Source organism: Kogia breviceps, chromosome 11 (genome assembly GCF_026419965.1).
Source record: "Kogia breviceps isolate mKogBre1 chromosome 11, mKogBre1 haplotype 1, whole genome shotgun sequence".
Classification (NCBI taxonomy): domain Eukaryota; kingdom Metazoa; phylum Chordata; class Mammalia; order Artiodactyla; family Physeteridae; genus Kogia; species Kogia breviceps.
In genome coordinates this window covers 85467763-85486319 of record NC_081320.1, presented here as the reverse complement: position 1 = coordinate 85486319, position 18557 = coordinate 85467763, and the positions used below count along the sequence as shown (strand labels likewise).

The following is an 18557-nucleotide window of genomic DNA, read 5'->3' as shown; positions in this document are numbered from 1 at the left end:
CTTATCCTTTAAGATTAAAAGAATTCACCTGTGAAACTGTTTGGATTTAGTGCTTTTTGACACTCAATTTCTTCTTCCACAACTACTGTCTATTTAGGTCCTCTATCCTCTGAAGTCAACCTTGTTAATTTATATTTTCCTAGTAAATCACTTGGATTTTTTTTTTTTTTTTTTTTTTTTTTTGCAGTACGCGGGCCTCTCACTGTTGTGGCCTCTCCTGTTGTGGAGCACAGGCTCAGCAGCCATGGCTCACGGGCCCAGCCGCTCCACGGCATGTGGGATCTTCCCGGACCGGGGAACGAACCCGTGTCCCCTGCATCGGCAGGCAGACTCTCAACCACTGCGCCACCAGGGAAGCCCTGGATTTATTTTAAATGGTACCAAGTAATTTTCTTACTTGCATAAAAACTGCAATAATTTTGTCTCACTAAAAAGGAAAAATACGAGCAAACATATAAGTCAACATTATTGGCAAACACTCACAGTCAGGATAAATTAAATGTATAAAACTTGGAGAAAATTATTGGTATATAGTTTTTTAGGCAGGCCATGGGTTTTGGGAAAAAAACTTTTAAATAGGGCTTTAGAAGTAGTGAAGTACTGCTAGGATGTTCATACCCAAAGAATTGTAAATAAAAGAGAAATAAAACTGACACTATGAACTGTTTAAAAAAAATCTATTTCATGCTACAAGGTACAGAATGGTTTTCAATTAGATAGTTTATGTATTAATTATTTATGAGCTATAACTCAAAAAACAACAAAACTGTGTGCAGTGCTCTTAAGTGTTACTACTTCAGTCATCTTATCTCTAAAAGTAGGCTAAATATCAAAGTAGAAAGTGACATTCAAACACTTAATGAGTACTTACTATGAGCTGGGCACTGTGTCAGAGACACAGAAATGGTGAAGACATGGTCTCTTGGTTCAAAAAACTTATTCCCTTAGCCCCTAGTTCCAACATGACACACTTATAATAAATTCACAGTTATATATTAAAACGTCAAGAAATATAAACAGCCCCACTAAAATTTTGCTTCACAAGCTAGCAAATATAAAGTAGTTGAAAATCAAATATCAAACACACTTGATTATTGATACAAATATATATAATTTTAAAATTGCTATCACTTTTCTATATTAATTTTAAATCCTGGAATTCTCAAACTGGATATCATTTCCCTTACTATGATAAGGCTGTAAGTACAGACAGAAGTCTAAAGAGGCCCTGAAAAAAGAGTCAGAAAAAGGCAAAAAGAAGCTCCCTTTCTACACTGTTTAATGAAATGAACCTTTAATACAAGAAATAGGATTATTAAAATTTCAGAGAAGAATGAAGTATCATGGGAAAAACAATGAGCTCACTTTAAAAAATCAGAAGGATTCTCTGCCTTAATATTAGAATGTTAATGAATAACCAACAAAAAGTTAATATTCATATTACTGTTCTTTGAAAAAAATTTATCTATAATCACTACCGAGATATAAACAATAAGAAAGTAGGAAGTACTTTGATACAGTACAAACCTACCTGTGCACATGATTCTTCAGGTGTTTTGGCACTAACTGAATAAAGTGCTGGGAGATCTAGTCTGTGCACAGAGAATTTTTCTAGAGTGTGCAAAAGTGCTGGAGCAAGGTGAGAAGTTTGACCTGAGCCTCGTTCTCCAGACAGCAATAGTCTTGGCCTGTAAGAGGTTGGCTGATGATATGGTGACCTGCAATACACATAAGACATAATAATTATTTCAAAACCATACACTCTGAAGACCAAAATAAAATATTAGGAAAATATTTACATAAAAGAATGTAATGCCAAATTAATAGAACTTTTTATTACCTCTCTCATTTTTTTAAGTACAGCAAATCATTTTTTTAATAATTACAGTTTTAAAATATTGATCTCTCTGGCCATATTAATACCAAGACATAAAAGTATAAAAATCCATCCTAAAAGAAAGTTCATCCTATCATACCACATATATTAACTTGGAAAATGCTTCAGACACTAAGTATGATTTAGTTATTAATTATCCCAGGTCAAATGTTAAGAATTCCACTTCTCCAACAAAGAGGTGCATCTAAAGATTACTCAAAATGTAGGACTTTTTTTTTTAACGGTTAAAATGGTAAATTTTATACATATTTTATCACAGTTTTTCTTTCTTTTTTTAAAAACATCTTTATTGGAGTATAATTGCTTTACAATGGTGTGTTAGTTTCTGCTTTATAACAAAGTGAATCAGTTATACATATACATATATCCCCATATCTCTTCCCTCTTGCATCTCCCTCCCTCTCACCCTCCCTATCCCACCCCTCTAGGTGGTCACAAAGCACGGAGCCCATCTCCCCCTGTGCTATGCGGCTGCTTCCCACTAGCTATCTATTTTACATTTTACCACAGTTTATAAAATAGGGGAAAAAAAAAAGTAGGACTCCTTCAGTGGCAGCAATTTTGTTTCTAGGCCAAAAAAACCTAACTGTTCTTATCCTAATATATGACATCTAAAGTCCTACACCAGAGAAGGCAAATCTAGGATAACATATTAAAACAAACTCAATTAGTATTTTCAAGATTTACAGCACCATTAAAAAGATAAATGAAAAAAGTTTACCTAATATCACTATAGATAATGCAGGAAATTCTAAGCAATGCAATAAGAATAAAGCAAATTTTAAAATGGAACTAACGGAAAGAAATTGAACAAACACTGTTACTTCTAAAGAATATGATTATACACTAGAAAATCCAAGAGAATCAACTAATGACTGCCATAGTCTACCAGCAAAATAACAAGACTGAAGATGGAAATAGAAAAACCAAGATTTTCCTAAACACCATCAATAACCAATATAAAAAAGGAAAGAAGAGTCTATTCACAACTGCAAAAATACAAATGATAAACAATATTAAATAATCTTAACGAGGGGTATGAAACTATATAGAATACACCATGAGCCTGAATATAGATGTCAATTCTTCCTATGCATTTATACCTAGCTATAGTTAACTATATACATATGGTTGGTTTATAGTATTTTATTTTATAGATTTAAAAAATGCAAATCAAGGGCTTCCCTGGTGGCGCAGTGAGAGTCCGCCTGCCGATGCAGGGGACACAGGTTCATGCCCCGGTCTGGGAGGATCCCACATGCCGCGGAGCGGCTGGGCTGGTGAGCCATGGCCACTGGGCCTGCGTGTGAGGAGCCTGTGCTCCGCAACGGGAGAGGCCACAACAGTGAGAGGCCCGCGTATTGCAAAAATAAAAACACTTTAAAAATTAAAAATAAAAATAAAAATGCAAATCAAAATCCCAAAAAAGATTTGAGTGGGGACGGGGATTTAAAACTTATTTGCAACATTATCTGAAAAAATAATCAAGTAAGAACATCAAGGGGACTTCCCTGGTGGTCCAGTGGCTAAGACTCCACACTCCCAATGCAGGAGGGCTGGGTTCCATCCTTGTTCAGGAACTAGATCCCACATGCCGCAACTAAGAGTTTGCATGCCACAACTAAAAGATCCTGCATGTCGCAACTAAAGATCCTGCGTGCCGCAACTAAGACCTGATGCAGCCAAATAAATAAATAAATATTTTTTAAAAAATTAAAGAAGAAGAACAGCAAGAAAATTTTGGATAAGTATGCTAGCTCCAATTTCAGAACATTTAAACCTGTTTTAGTAACTAGCACTTCATACACACTACTTGGTTAACTTTCTTAACAATTCTATGAAATACATAAGTTTCCTCTTACTAAATAGATAAAGAACCCAAGGCTAAGAGAGGTTAGGTATAAGATTATACAACAGGGTGTCCATATAACTGCAAAGCCCAGGTTCTAAAACACAAAGTTAAGATGCACCCTACTTTATACTGATACATATTACAGAACAGAATAACAGAACGAAGAATACACCAAAGAAAAGAAACACAGATCAGTGGAACATAGCAGCCCAGGAAACAAATCACAGTAATTGAAATAATTTTATATAAGATAATAAGCATAAAAATAAATGGAACAGAGATGAATTATAACACAAATATTGTTTTAAAATAGGGAGGGGGCTTCCCTGGTGGCGCAGTGGTTAAGAATCCGCCTGCCAATGCAGGGGACACGGGTTCGATCTCTGGTCCGAGAAGATCCCACAATGCAGCGGAGCAACTAAGCCCGTGCGCCACAACTACTGAGCCTGCGCTCTAGAGCCCCTGAGCCACAACTACTGAAGCCCGCATGCCAGAACTCCTGAAGCCTGCGTGCCTAGAGCCTGTGCTCCACAACAAGAGAAGCCATCACAATGAGAAGCCCTCGCACCGAAAGGAAGAGTAGCCCCCGCTTGCTGCAACTAGAGAAAGCCCGCGCACAGCAACAAAGACCCAATGCAGCCAAAAAATAAATTACTTAATTAAATAAATAAATCTATTTTAAAAAAAATAGGGAGGATTCAGATCCTCATTTCACAAAACAAAATGAATACTATCACAGAAACAAAGAAAAAACAAAAGATTCATGTATTTTTAATTCATAAAAATCTAAAAACGTTTGTTACTCAAAAATTACAATCTGCGGGCTTCCCTGGTGGCGCAGTGGTTGAGAGTCCGCCTGCCGATGCAGGGGACACGGGTTCGTGCCCCGGTCCGGGAAGATCCCACATGCTGTGGAGCGGCTGGGCCTGTGGGCCGTGGCCGCTGAGCCTGCGCGTCTGGAGCCTGTGCTCCGCAACGGGAGAGGCCACAACAGTGAGAGGCCCGCGTACCGATAAAAAAAAAAAAAAAAAAAAAAAAATTACAATCTGAACCAAGTGGCAAACACTCAAATGAGACAAATAATTAAATCTGCCATTAACAGGATTGGTTCTTAATGCATAAAGAGCTTGCATGACAGTATTTTAACAAAAAAATACCTTCTTATACAAAGAATGTAGACAATTCAAAAAGAAAATATAAATAAATAATTTCTTAAAAAATGTTCATTCATTTAACAATTTTAGAATGCTTCCTATGTTGAATGCCTTGGCCCGTGGTATCCAACAATACCACTGTTATCATAGAGCTCATAACTCAGTGCATTTATTGGAAAAATGAAGTAAATTACTATAATTCAGTGTGATTAATAAGCAGCACTCTTTAAGTACAGGGTGCTATCAGAGACTCATAAATGGCTTTCCTGAAAAAGTGTTATGGGGCTTCCCTGGTGGCGCAGTGGTTGGGAGTCCGCCTGCCGATGCAGGGGACACGGGTTCGTGCCCTGGTCCGGGAGGATCCCACATGCCGCGGAGCAGCTGAGCCCGTGAGCCATGGCCGCTAGGCCTGCGCGTCCGGAGCCTGTGCTCCGCAACGGGAGAGGCCACAGCAGTGAGAGGCCCGCATACCGCAAAAAAAAAAAAAAAAAAAAAAAAGTGTTATGAAAGCACAAACCCAAGAGATCGAAGGCAGAAAGGATGAATTTCAAGAAATAAAAACAGGATGTACAAAGGACCAGAGGCTAAAAAAACCTCTTGGCCCTTTGGGGTAGATGATATAGTTCATTTACAGCCAGCTTCTTTTAAGGGTTTAGGGTAATGTAAGGGTAAAGATACTGGGGTAAGGGAGGGGAAGGGGGAAGAGAATCAGACTGTGAAGGGCTATGAAGGGTTCTGTAAACCACGTTAAAAGTTGGAATGTACACTGAAGACATTGAGGAAGCATGAAGATGTTTAAGCTGGGGAAGTGACATAAGCATACACATGTCTTTGGATGACAACTCTAACTCAGCATGTCAGTATAGGAAAGGGTTTTGAAAGAAGGTGAAACAATAGGTAAGATGACCAGTTAGGAGTTTGCTATAATAACCCAGGCATAAGATGTTAATAACAGTATAGACAAGAACAGTGTCAGAGGAGGTAGAAGAAAGAGCTTGGAATTAGACTTACTTAGTTAAGAAAAATCCATAGGACTTGGTCATTTACTAGATATAGAAGGGAAGAAAGAGTTGAGAATGACGTCCAATTCTAGTTGGGACAACTGAATGGATGGTAGCTCATAGGACTCATGAGAAGAGAAGGAAAGACAAGCCAGCATATACCGAAAGATCTGTGACACAACAGAGGGTGATAGGCAACTGGACAGAGTTTAAAGCTCAAGAGTGATCTAGGCTTGAGAAAGATTTGGTAGTTACTAACAAAGATGAAAAATAATGAAAATAAATGAAAATACTGAGAAACATCATTTTATCTGTTAGATTGATAAATATTAGAATACCATTATTAGCAAATAGATGATAGGAAAATTGGTATTCTCAATGAATAGTAAGAATAGTAAAAAGTACAATTCTCTGAAATTAAATTTGGCAAGTATGCCAAATATATGCCAAAATGTATATCCAAGGATATTCTGAAATTCATCCCACTCCCAAAGATTCCCTTACTTCTTAGTGTTCTCTACATTTTTTCCCATAGTACTTATCTTCTAACATTTTATCTAACACACTGTTTTATCGTCTGTCTCCATCTAAAATGTAAGCTGAATAAGGTCAGGGATCCTAGTATATTTGGTTCACTGACGTATTCCAATTACCTAGGACAACATCTGGCACATGATGGGCATTTTGACAAAATATCTGTATGAGTGAATGAATATATGGAAGTGCAAACGATTCAAACAAATAAGAAGATATTATTTTCATCTATCTAGTTGGCAAAGATTTAAAAAGACGAACAGTGCTCAGAAATGACAAGGGAACAGAAAAAATAACCCTCTCATACATTAGTGATGAAATGTAAATTGGTAAAACCTTTCTGGAAGGCAATTTAACAATCTCTATCAGGTTTTGACATGTATATACACTTTGACATAGCAATCAGTTTTTAAAATCTACCTTAAGGTCTGAATCAGAAAATGTTATAAAGATGTATACTTAGAAAGATGTCTATCACAGTACTATTTACAAAAGAGGAAAACTGGAAATTTCAATTTTTATCAATAAGGTTATATAAATTATGAAACATCCAAAAAAATATTATGCAGCTATTTTAAAAGAATAACATTAAACATATACTGACATGAAATAACATTCCCAACATAGTGGGGGGAAAAGCAAGTTACATTAACAACCTTACAGGAGAATATAATTTATATAAGATAATACATGTGTCTGTCTATATGGATAGAGAGAATATGGAAGTGTGGTCACCAAAATGTTAACACATATTACCTTCAGGTGCTTGGGCTTTAATTTTTACTTTCTTCTTTATGCTCTTCTTTTTTACTTGAATTTTCTACAGAGTATATCATCTTTCTAATCAGAAAAAACAAAGCTATTTTCATTTGGAAAACCTTAAAAAGTTCTGTTTCTAATTCCCTTATGGTAATATACAGTAAGAAAGAAAACTTATTTTCCATCATAAGGGTTCTCTACCAGATTGATAGGCCTTCAATAGCTTCACTTCTATTTCATCTTAAATCTAAAGAAAAGGTTGCAACACTGTTTTAGGAAACTATTCCCAGAAAAAGAAACCCACCATCAATGCCCAAGCTAGTGTTACTGACACCAGCATTAAAGTCATGCTTTCTACTTGTCTAGAATCTTTTTTGTATTAATCTGGCATGCTAACACATGTTGCTTGAACAAAAAAGCCAAACCAAACCAAATCAACAACAACAAAATACATGTGTAGTCCTCATTAAAGACTTATGTTCTAAAGTAAATGCTTCTTGGAAAGTGTGAAAAATCATATCATCCAACCTACCCTAAAAAACCCTATCTACCTATTACGCTCAGAAATCAATTTGGAAACCACATAGTATAAGAGAAAGAATATGATCCCAGGAAACAAACAGTACCAAGTCTGCCTCCTACCAGCAGCATGATCACGGGCAATTTACTTAACTTCTTTGTATCTCAGTTTCCTCATCTATAAAATGATGATACCACAAATGCTAATGACTGTTGAGAGGCCTATATGTATTACTATATACGAAGCCCAGCTTTATATACCTACCACATGTCTAGTTTGTAATGAGCAACAAATACTAACTCCTATACCTTCATACTCAAAAGGACAGCAGATGTCACCATTTTTTCTGTGAAGCATTCCTGGACTTCCCTATGGAAGCTTCTTAGTTCTGCTTTCATAACACTTTAGCCATATCAGAATGTTTGTCACCCCCCAAGAACAAGAACTCTTCCAGAGTAAGAACTATGTTATATCTTATTCATGCTTCGAGCACCTAGTACAATGCCTGGCACAGGGTTAAAAAAAAAAAAAAAAGGCAGAATGATTGCATAAATAAAGTAATTTATCAAAACATTTTTAAAAACAGCTCATTCTAGGATATAGCTGTCTCACTATTAATCAAAGTAAAAGCAATGAACTAGAAAAGCATATGTAAAAGAGATTAAAATTAAACCAATTCCTTGAGAAAGGCTAAGCCAACCAAAATAAGCCATACCACTGATATACATTAAATCAGTAACAGAATGTTCTTAATGTAAAATTGAAAAATTGATAGTTTCTTAGCCCCTACTATGTATTTCAATTCAAATAACTAAAATTGTCAAAACAAACAGCACACACATAGCACACAGGCTAGCCAGGTGAAAGTCAGAAAAAAATGATTCTTTGGTTTTCCCTTAGCCATCAATAAACAGATCTGTAAAATTACTGAAACAGTTTAAGAAAACTTCCCAGAGGGCATAAAAGAAAGGCTCTGGAGTGAAGAAAAAAGTTTCTAATACAAGAGCTTGCTGTTAGAGTAAATTAAAGTAATTTAGTCTCATTTTAAAAACTAAAAAACAAGGAACGGTTATCAATGCAAATAATCAAATTAACATTTCACCAAAATCTACACGGGAAAAACTTTGATTAAAGACTTAAATTTGTTCAAAATATCTCTAAAGAAAAATTACTTAGAAGTATACACAATTCTTGGGGCTTCCCTGGTGGCGCAGTGGTTGAGAGTCTGCCTGCCGATGCAGGGGACACGGGTTCGTGCCCCGGTCTGGGAAGATCCCACATGCCGTGGAGCGGCTGGGCCCGTGAGCCACTGCCGCTGAGCCTGTGTGTCCGGAGCCTGTGCTCCACAACGGGACAGGCCACAACAGTGAGAGGCCCATGTACCACAAAAAAAAAAAAAAAAAAAAAAAAAAGTATACACAATCCAGTGTCTTCTAATAAAAGTCCTATTAGACCTATCTGACTGGAGCATTATGGTTCTTTAACTATTGTGATAATTATGTAAATGCAAGTGATGATGCTGTTAGTATCTGAAAACTATTTAGTCTCTTAATTTAAAATTACATTAGCACTGAAATTGTTTACCCATTGAAGTGCACAGCAAAAGCTGCTTTAATATAGACAAAGGTAAATGTAAACAGAAAAAACATAAAATCTAAATTAGAAAGTGTAAACTAACGAAGTTTTGGAGAATCAGAAAGTTATTTGTTTACTGAGCAATTTCTAATTCAAAACCTCTTTAGTACCCTTAGAGTCCTAAATTATCATATGAAACTTATTACAATCAAAATATTCTAGATCATGATAAATATTTCATTTCCGTCCGCTTTAGTTCAAATAAAAAGCAATAAAGTTGGGGACATGGGTTTACTTTCTGAAGGCAACCCTTCCTTCTACCCTACTTAAAAAAAAAAAAAAAAAAATCCCACAATCATTTTAAGAAAAAATATCTTGAGTTGACCAATAAACTAATTTATTACCACACAAACACATAGACACAGTAAAGTTTTCCAGAATTGTGTCCAAACAACAGAAAAACAAAGTCCTCCAGGTTACAACCATAAGTAAAAATATGGTGTAATTCTAACTATAAAGTAGTAAAAATCACTCTAAATTGAAAGAAATTTCAATATAAATTGAAATCAATGATATAAATTGCTTACATTGTAAAATGAAGGTAAGGTTTATGTACAGCAGCAGCTGATGACTGTTTCTTTGGTGATCCTGAGTGACAACTGGTCTCGAAAATTGATAAAGCATTCTCATCTTCACTATCATCTAAAATCAGAGTTTCTATATCTGTTTTAAAAAAAAAAAAAAATCACAAAGATTATGAGGCTTAAAAAGTCCTTTAATATTAGTGCCCTAATTGGTTTAAAAATCAAGTGGCAAAAACTAACAAGTTATCCATCAAATAACACAGATTGTCCAAGGAAACTGACAAACTACAGTATTTTGAATAATTTATAAATGGAACCAATGTAATTCTTTCACCTTTACAGACTACTTAAGTGTTATGAGATGCATTTTGGGAGACTACAAGAACTCTGGAAAAGAAATGGCACTCATAAAATACTCACCTACTTACTAAAAATTTCTAAGTTAATTTTGACCAAAACCAGTACATTTAATATAAATAAGATGGTTTAATTAACAGAGTAATTGAGGTATGGCCCAGTTCTTACAAAAGCAACAAGGAACAAATTGACCTTTATATTTTCACATGGCACACACACACATATTTCAAGGAAAATCTAGTTTTAGTTAAGAAGGGACTCTGGAATTCAGTGGGAAAACAACTAATCTTAAAAAATGTACTCATTCAAGTAACATTGGGTCTTAAGTTATTGTTCGATGGACTAACAGGAACTAAAATTCCTATTGAAAGTGCCATACTTGAAAATTTATCTGGACTACAACCTAAAGTATTAATAGCCGTAATTCATACATACCTAACAAACGCGTGAATTCATTCAATAAAAAGCAATGCTACATGTGTAGGAGAAATGGGAGGAAATTAAGATTGACAGAAATCATACCCTTCCCCAAAAAAACAAAGAAAAAAAAGAGGCATGCTTTCTAAAATGAGATACTGAATTGTACTGGCAGACAGATTTCAATGGCTTTTAAAAGCCAAGTATTTAATACAACTAATATTGTAAAAGTTAATCAGAAAATAATTGAGTACCATGTGATTGATAATTTCATATATAAGGAAAGGATACTTATCTAAGAAAAATATTAAAGACCAAAACAATCCAGAATAATATACCTAAGTAACTAAAAAACAATTATTAATAATCAAAGAAAATTTGGTTTCTTTCCTCCACTGGCATGTGAAGAAAAAAAATGAAACTAAAGCATACTTTAAACTTGTGGGGAAAAAACGGTAAGAAAACACAGATAATAATGCTATAAAAAAATTCTCAAATGCAAGTAAAGAAGTTACAATCTCTCAGAAGAGAAGGTAAGATTTTTATGACCTTCTAAAGGTGACATAGTCTTTTAAAAATTTAAAAAAATTGCAAAAAGATACATATCCTCAGTTTTGAAAATCAGAGCTAAGAAATGTACAATTCATGGAAGATAGCTGGCTCATACATAATATCTGTTCTCCTCATTTGACAAATTTAAGAAATCAAGTAATCAATGTGATATTTCATGAGAACCTACCCTAAAAAGTTTCTGAAAAATATATATATGACAAGCAAAATTCATTGAATATCGAAGATTTTTACTATATATAACAGTTTTACCATTAACATAATTCATTGGACAATTTTTTATACAGTGCCGACTACATGTTAAAAAAAAGAAAATTAGGATAATTTTTTTAAATTACTGTCTAAGTTCATGGGCTTTTACTTTGATTAGCACAGGAACCTAGAGCCTTCCTGTATATGAGTAACATTTTTTAAAGTAGCTTTCTGTTTTTATCTCAAATCCAAACTACAATCTTTAGGCCAGAACTCAAGACCTTCTATAATCAGGTTCTAATTTACTTCCCTACTAGTAATTTACACTCCATTAGCGCAGTGCACTGCAGAGTGCTGTGCCAATAACAACAGTATGATGAGTTGAATCCAGAGGGACATTATAGCAACACGGTTAAGAGCACGGGCTCTGGAGTCAGGCTCCTTGGGTTTGATCAAGATCTAGAACTTACTGAGTGACCCTATATAAGTAAACATCTTCATTTTTGATAGAGTAAGAAAGAGTACCAACCCCCAGGATTGTTATGAGGATTAATAAATGACAATTTATGTAAGGGCTTTATAATAATAAAAGAAATGTAAGCCAATACTATCACAGCCAACTTTTCTAAAGATGGTTAACACTCCTACATTAAGATAGTCAGAATGTCCCAAGAGTGAACCAACAGAACAAACATCCATTCATTCTTTTTATGGACACTGACTAGGCAACTACTGTATGCTAGACAATATGCTAGGCCTAGAATAAACAGTGGCCAGTGAAACGTATACATTTCCTATATTCATGGCAAATACAAAAGAGTAACACATAAATAACCTTATAAGAAAACTGAGAATTTATTTACTTATGCCTGTACTTGTTTCATTTTAACAATATGAAAAGGTAATTTATACTACCTTCTTTCTTGTCACTCTGGCTAATTTCAGCATGAGGAAACACTTTTTGCAAGACTGCTAGGATGTTGTTGAAGCTTCTTTCCAGCAGTGGTCTTATTATGGGGGATAGTGCATGTCCCGAAGACATGACAGCACGCTGGGAAGCAGGCACAATATTCTGCATTGCGTGGTAAAAATCTTGGGCATTGAGCACTATTGAGGAAACATCTAGCTGCAGTTTATGACTGCTAGCATAGATCTGGGGGTAACGCCTCCGCAGGGCAATCAGGGCAGCTTCAGTGCACAGGGCCTTGATATCAGCTCCGCAATAGCCTAATGCACAAAAGGAAAAGGATAACAAAGGTAAGTCCATTTTTCCAAGTATCAACTCTATTTTGCAAATATGCACGTCTTTATCTAAAATAAAATACTAAATCAATCATGTGCAATTTCACTAGCAAAATGAAAAATGACCATTTAAAGTCACCTAATAAAACTGTTTACTCATTAAGACTAAAACTGTTTTGAATATTTTAATTAACAAACACATGAACTAATGACATTAAAAGAAAACAAGTCATATATTTTGTGCCAAAACCACTGATTATAATGTACATCTTTCTTCAGGAAAGGTTTTAAAAAAAATAGTTTTATATCAATCCTTCATCAGTATTTCCAATCATTAGTTTAGTCCTCATGACATTACAGTTTTCTATAAATTTTCCTAATATTACTAATTTCCAAACACATATAACGGAGCAGTACAAAGTAGTATACATGAGCGGAAACTTCAAAATCAGAACTATTCTACTACTAACTCTGAGTGCAACCCACAAGCAGGTTAATATCTTATTACCCCCAAAACTATAAAGTTATGATCATCTCTGATAGTTCCAAAGGTATTACAAGGAATGAGAATCCATTAAATTTCTACATTATCTTCCTTTTATATATATATTTAGTTTAAAATGATTGATAATCTAGTTCAAAGGGCTACAGAGTTTTGAGGTATCATCCATTACCCATATTTAACTGATCATGTAGTTAAACAACAGATCAAGCCACCAGTGCTCTGAAATCATTTCATTCATTTGAGCGACAAATACATAGAAAAACATATGAACTGTTAGGTCTTTACCACAAAGAAAGAAAGAAAGAAAGAAAACCTCAAACTAGTCATGGTGTTTTTTTATATCGACAATTAAACCTGCATTTGACTACCTTTATCAGTTATGCCAGCAGCGGGAACCACCCAAACTAGGTACAAAACATTAGTCCCTAAGCTCTTCAAAGAGTGGTATCAGGTTTATTTATCTTTTTATATCTCACAATGATCTTGTAGAACACTTAAATACTGAAATTAAAATGGTGATTAGATAGGAAAACTACGAGCAGAGAAGAAATAGTACCAGACTAACTGGCAGAAAAAGAACATTAAGGAACAAAACCATATAAATCAAACTGACTCACACATCTATAATAAATTCTATCCCTATATCCCTCAGTAGGGCAAATGATCATGTTAATCAAGTCCTACACATAACAGAAAACTCCTCACCCTGCTCTCCTTTTTCCACAGCACTTACCACCTTATCATTTACCTATTATGTTTACTGCCTGCCTTCCCCAACTAGAATGTGACCTCTGTAAGAATAGGGAAGTATTTGTTTGTTTTGTTCGCTAAATGTATCTCAACTACCAAGAACGATGCCTGACCTGGCATTCAGTAGATATCCAAAAAATATTTCTTGAGTGAAAGAGTGAATGAAAAAAGAAAAGAGTAACTCAAGGTTATAGTTTGGAAACGTAAAACTATTAGGTTACCATGTATTACAAAAAAGAGGGGGATGAATAATATCTATTAGGCTTTTCTTTTTCTGAGAAATCTAAATTCTTCTTTTATTATTAAACCAACTTACTCACTGTAACTAAAAATTTCAATGAAAATTATGAAGTACTATATTCATAAACATTTATTCAGAGGTAGGGGAAAACTTAATATGACCTATGAGAATTTAATTCAGAAAACTATAAGCAGATTAAGCATTAACACTGCCCCATGACAGCAATCAATCTCCCAAATAATTCTTCAGAACAACCAAGTTTACCAGGTCTCTCATTTTATTTTCTGTTTCTCAATGAATGAACCTGACTAAAAGTATCTTTTCCTGTTCCATACATATCTGTTATATTAGTTCAACAAAATAATTGTAGAACACCAGCTCAGTTATAAACAGTTAACTAAATAATCCATTTCAGAGGAAGTAAAGAATAAACTACTGTCTTCAAAAAAATATAAACCACATTTCTTTTTCTTCTTTAAAAGTATATACACTTAGTGAACATACTATATGACCCTATTTTTAAGTGCAAAAACCTAAATTAAAAAAGAAAAAAGTTCAAAAATAATGCAGAACAGAAAAAAGCCACTAAAAGGTATTTTATGTAGTAAATGTTGCCCATAACATTTATGTTTGATATAATAATATAAATAGCAACGTACTGTTCATTTTTTCTTAATTTATTAAAGATAATTTTAAAGCTTATCAACAATAATAGATTCCATTTAAAGAAGTAAATTTTCTTCTCTGAGTTAAATAGATGTTTTGTATATTGACACATTTTATTAACAATGTCAAAAAATCACATTTGTTAATATCATCACCAATCTCATCACTAAAATCTTTCAAGTGCTGGAAAGCTGTCAGTTCACAATGACAAATATAAGTCATAGAACACCCTTTGAGAACTGCTGTGTAGCTTATAATCCCTTTTTAATTTTTATTTATTTATTTATTTATTTATTTATTTGTTGGTATGCAGGTCTCTCACTGTTGTGGTCTCTCCCTTTGCGGGAGAGACCCGCAAAGAGGCCCATGGCTCACGGGCCCAGCCGCTCCGTGGCATGTGGGATCCCACGTGCCGCTCCGTGGCATGTGGGATCTTCCCGGACCGGGGCACCAACCCGTGTCCCCTGCATCGGCAAGCGGTTTCTCAACCACTGTGCCACCAGGGAAGCCCCCTTTTTTATTTTTAAAAAAATCCTAATTTTTGCTTGAAAGTTTGAATTTCATCATTAGTTATAAACTAATCCTTGAAAAAAAAAAGTAAATTTTCTCATGTATTATCATAACCAACAGACTATAAATGATAGGATTTATCTTCTTTACATTTGTTTGTGAATGAGAATTACTAGTTTATATCTGTGGTTGTCAACCTTGACTAGTCATCTCAATAAACAATGAAAATGAGTCAAAAATAGATTCCTAACAAACGTAGTGAATCAGAATCACTAAGTGGTGGTTTAATATCATAAATGTGTATTTTGAGAAAACTTTACAAGGGATTCTGATATACAAAAAAATTGAGAACTACTGAATTAATAACACACTTTCCTTACTAGACTCTAAAACAGAATTAAAGGTACATCACAACCATGGCTAAATAGGCTATATTAAGGGTGACCACATGTCCTGGTTTAGGCCATTTGCCTTGTCATAATTAACAGCGTTATTTTTTCACTCTCAAAAGGGTCCTGGTTTAGAAAAATAGACAATATGACTATTCTAGAAATACTGAAATACAGCCTTTTGAGAGTTAAAAGTTGATGTTAAATATCAATATCCCTTCCATAAGAATTCCATAACTATACTAGTTCTACCATTACAACTCTAATAGTCTGATGAACACACATAGCTACATACCAAAGAAAATGCATTCCTGAATACTGCTATTAAGATGGAAATTTGTCTGAAAGAATGAAAATACAAGCTATTCAAAGAGGTTATAAACTAGAGAAAGGTAATAAAATGTTATGAAGTTACTTTTTAAGTAAAATACCAAACAATGAAGGTCCACAAGCTAAGACGCCACATTAACAGATACCCTTTCATTGTTTTGGCCCTCTTAGTGAAAATGAATAGAGAAATATGGTTAGATTGAAGTTCTTCATTAACCTTAAGCTCCTACTATTTGTGCACATGTTCTGGATACCAAATTATTTGAAGACTACTAAAAATCACACCTATTATGCATGCAAACCTCCAAGTACTTGGGAATTCATTTCAAGGTAAAAGTTACCAAATCCATCACCTCTAACAAGAGGTCAACTATCTTTGCAGTCGTTCATTAAGACTGCATACTCTTCTGTTAGGCATAAATTTCATTCAACTGACCCCATATATGTTAAAACATCTTTGGGATACGTAAGTGCTAAGCTCATAATGAATTAAAAATTTATTACTATTTCGTTCCTGTTTGAAGACCTGCATTTTCTTTTTTTTTTTAATGTGAACTGGTTTCTTAAATGAAATAAATGTCACAATCAAAATCAGAAGTCAGTTAATTATAATGGATTTTTATGTCACTCTCCAGGAAGAAAATAGAGTATATATAAGTAGATTCTAAACCAGCAACGCCACCCCCAGAAAAGGCAAGAGAAGTTTTTCAGTCCTATTAAAAAGTATGTTTTAAAATTTTTTTAACTTAAGAAACTGACTAAAAGCTAAAATATAAATAACTTGGTAAAATGAGAAGGAGTGGCCTTTCGAAATGAAAAAGGAAACTGAGAGTCTAATATTTAAGATGAAGAATTAGAGTATATAATATTTCAGATGGTAGATAGGGTAAAAAAGTAATCTTAAAATTACTCTTAGGGAATTTCCGAAATTATTTGAAGACGTCTGCTTACTTCAGTTAAGGATCATTCTGTGACAAATTCACAGATGAATCTACAAATATTTCCCATTCTGATCTGTACTCTAACACAATAATATCATAAAAGTAACAGGAAATAAAAGGGGTCAAATTTCAAAAAGGGCAAAGACTGGATTTTGTACCAAATACCACCCTCTCCCATAAAGCAGCACAAGGCTTTGCAAAGGTCAAGCCAAATTTACATGAAATGGGTTTGGCGCATGCTCTCTTATACCAGGCAAAGCTTAAACTGGAGTAGTGCTGGAGAGATTTACGTTTTCTCCTCACCAGAAGATGTCGAGGTCTTTGTGGTTCAAAAGCTGAGGTATGCTGCTTCGGAGATGGAGGTCCCTGTGGATGAAGAGGATAATTCGGATGTAGCTAACTGAATGGACTAATGTTCTATTTAAGTTTTAATTATTTGATGGTGGACCACAATGATTTTTTAACTAAGTTGTTCTTTTTGGTTTTGGTAACTTTAAAGTTTTCCCAAGTAGACTGCTGATTGTTAGTGGACTTATTAGGGGGACTTCTTCATAATGCTTAAAAAAAGTTCGTGGAGAGAATTTTTAATTTATATTTTTGAGAGAATGAGAGGAAAATAGACAAAAGACAGAAAAAGAATGAAGGAAAAATACCTGTGTGTATATTCAGTTGCTTAATACCACATTCATTTTTATTTCAGACCTAATTAGAGCCAAAACCCTAAATTCTAAAACCTCTGAATTCCGTCTCCTATGTATGATCATGTATGTACATAAAACACTCTCACCATATCCTTTTAGGACAGTAGTGTTCGTTCACTCTGTAGGAGATCTTCTACTTTGTGAATAACTTAACATTAACTTGGAGAGTTTTACATTTGGGGAAATACTAGCAGATGTCATTAAGTATTTTCCTTGAAGACTCCTCTCACTCAACTTCTTTCTAAACCACTGGCATGAGGATGAGTCCATCATGTAATCTGTGAAGTAAAAGACTACAGTCCTGCCCTATACATGGACCTTCACCTCTCGTTTAAGCTTATTTTTCTTAGTAAAACTTCTGAAAGGGAACAATTCACAAAAGGAGACACTGTAATAATACTGGAAATCCAGCACTCAATGAAAGGCATATGACCACTGAGCTTTGATAATCAAAATACCTAATGGCAGCTAAAATTCTAATTTAGAAGTGTTCAAACTTCAAGTGAAATGTTTAAAATAATATTTACATTTAAAGGCAAAGCCATCTATTGCACAAAAACACAACTATACTCATTCACATTCCAAACATAAGGGGAAAGGGAGGCTGATCAGAACAAACAATGACAATAAAAAAATTCAAACAGTAGCACTCACCAACACATTTTTCAGCCAATTCACCTAAAAAACCATCTGACAATTTTGGATTCCAGTCCCTGGTATGGATCTGTAAAATGTGTTTTCTTGCCTAAGAAGAAAAGCACAGATAAATAACATCTTGCCTAAGGAAAAAAGTACAAATAAATAAAATATCATCAACCCCAAAATGTATTAGATGGAACAAATTTAACAACTAACCATATCCCAGAAAAG

The 18557-nt window shown here is 34.4% G+C and overlaps 1 protein-coding gene across 2 annotated transcripts in view; it reads right to left on the bottom strand.

Moving 5' to 3' along the window:
* The window catches only part of ATAD2B (ATPase family AAA domain containing 2B), a 152359-nt gene that overhangs the window by 58763 nt on the left and 75039 nt on the right, over positions 1-18557 (bottom strand). For both annotated transcript variants that reach the window (XM_059079156.2, XM_059079157.2), the window contains exons 15-18: positions 18342-18432; positions 12328-12639; positions 9880-10015; positions 1532-1718 (exon numbers count right to left, since the gene is read on the bottom strand). In XM_059079156.2, the coding sequence (XP_058935139.1) occupies positions 1532-1718; positions 9880-10015; positions 12328-12639; positions 18342-18432 (726 nt within the window). The remainder of the gene's footprint in view (positions 1-1531; positions 1719-9879; positions 10016-12327; positions 12640-18341; positions 18433-18557) is intronic.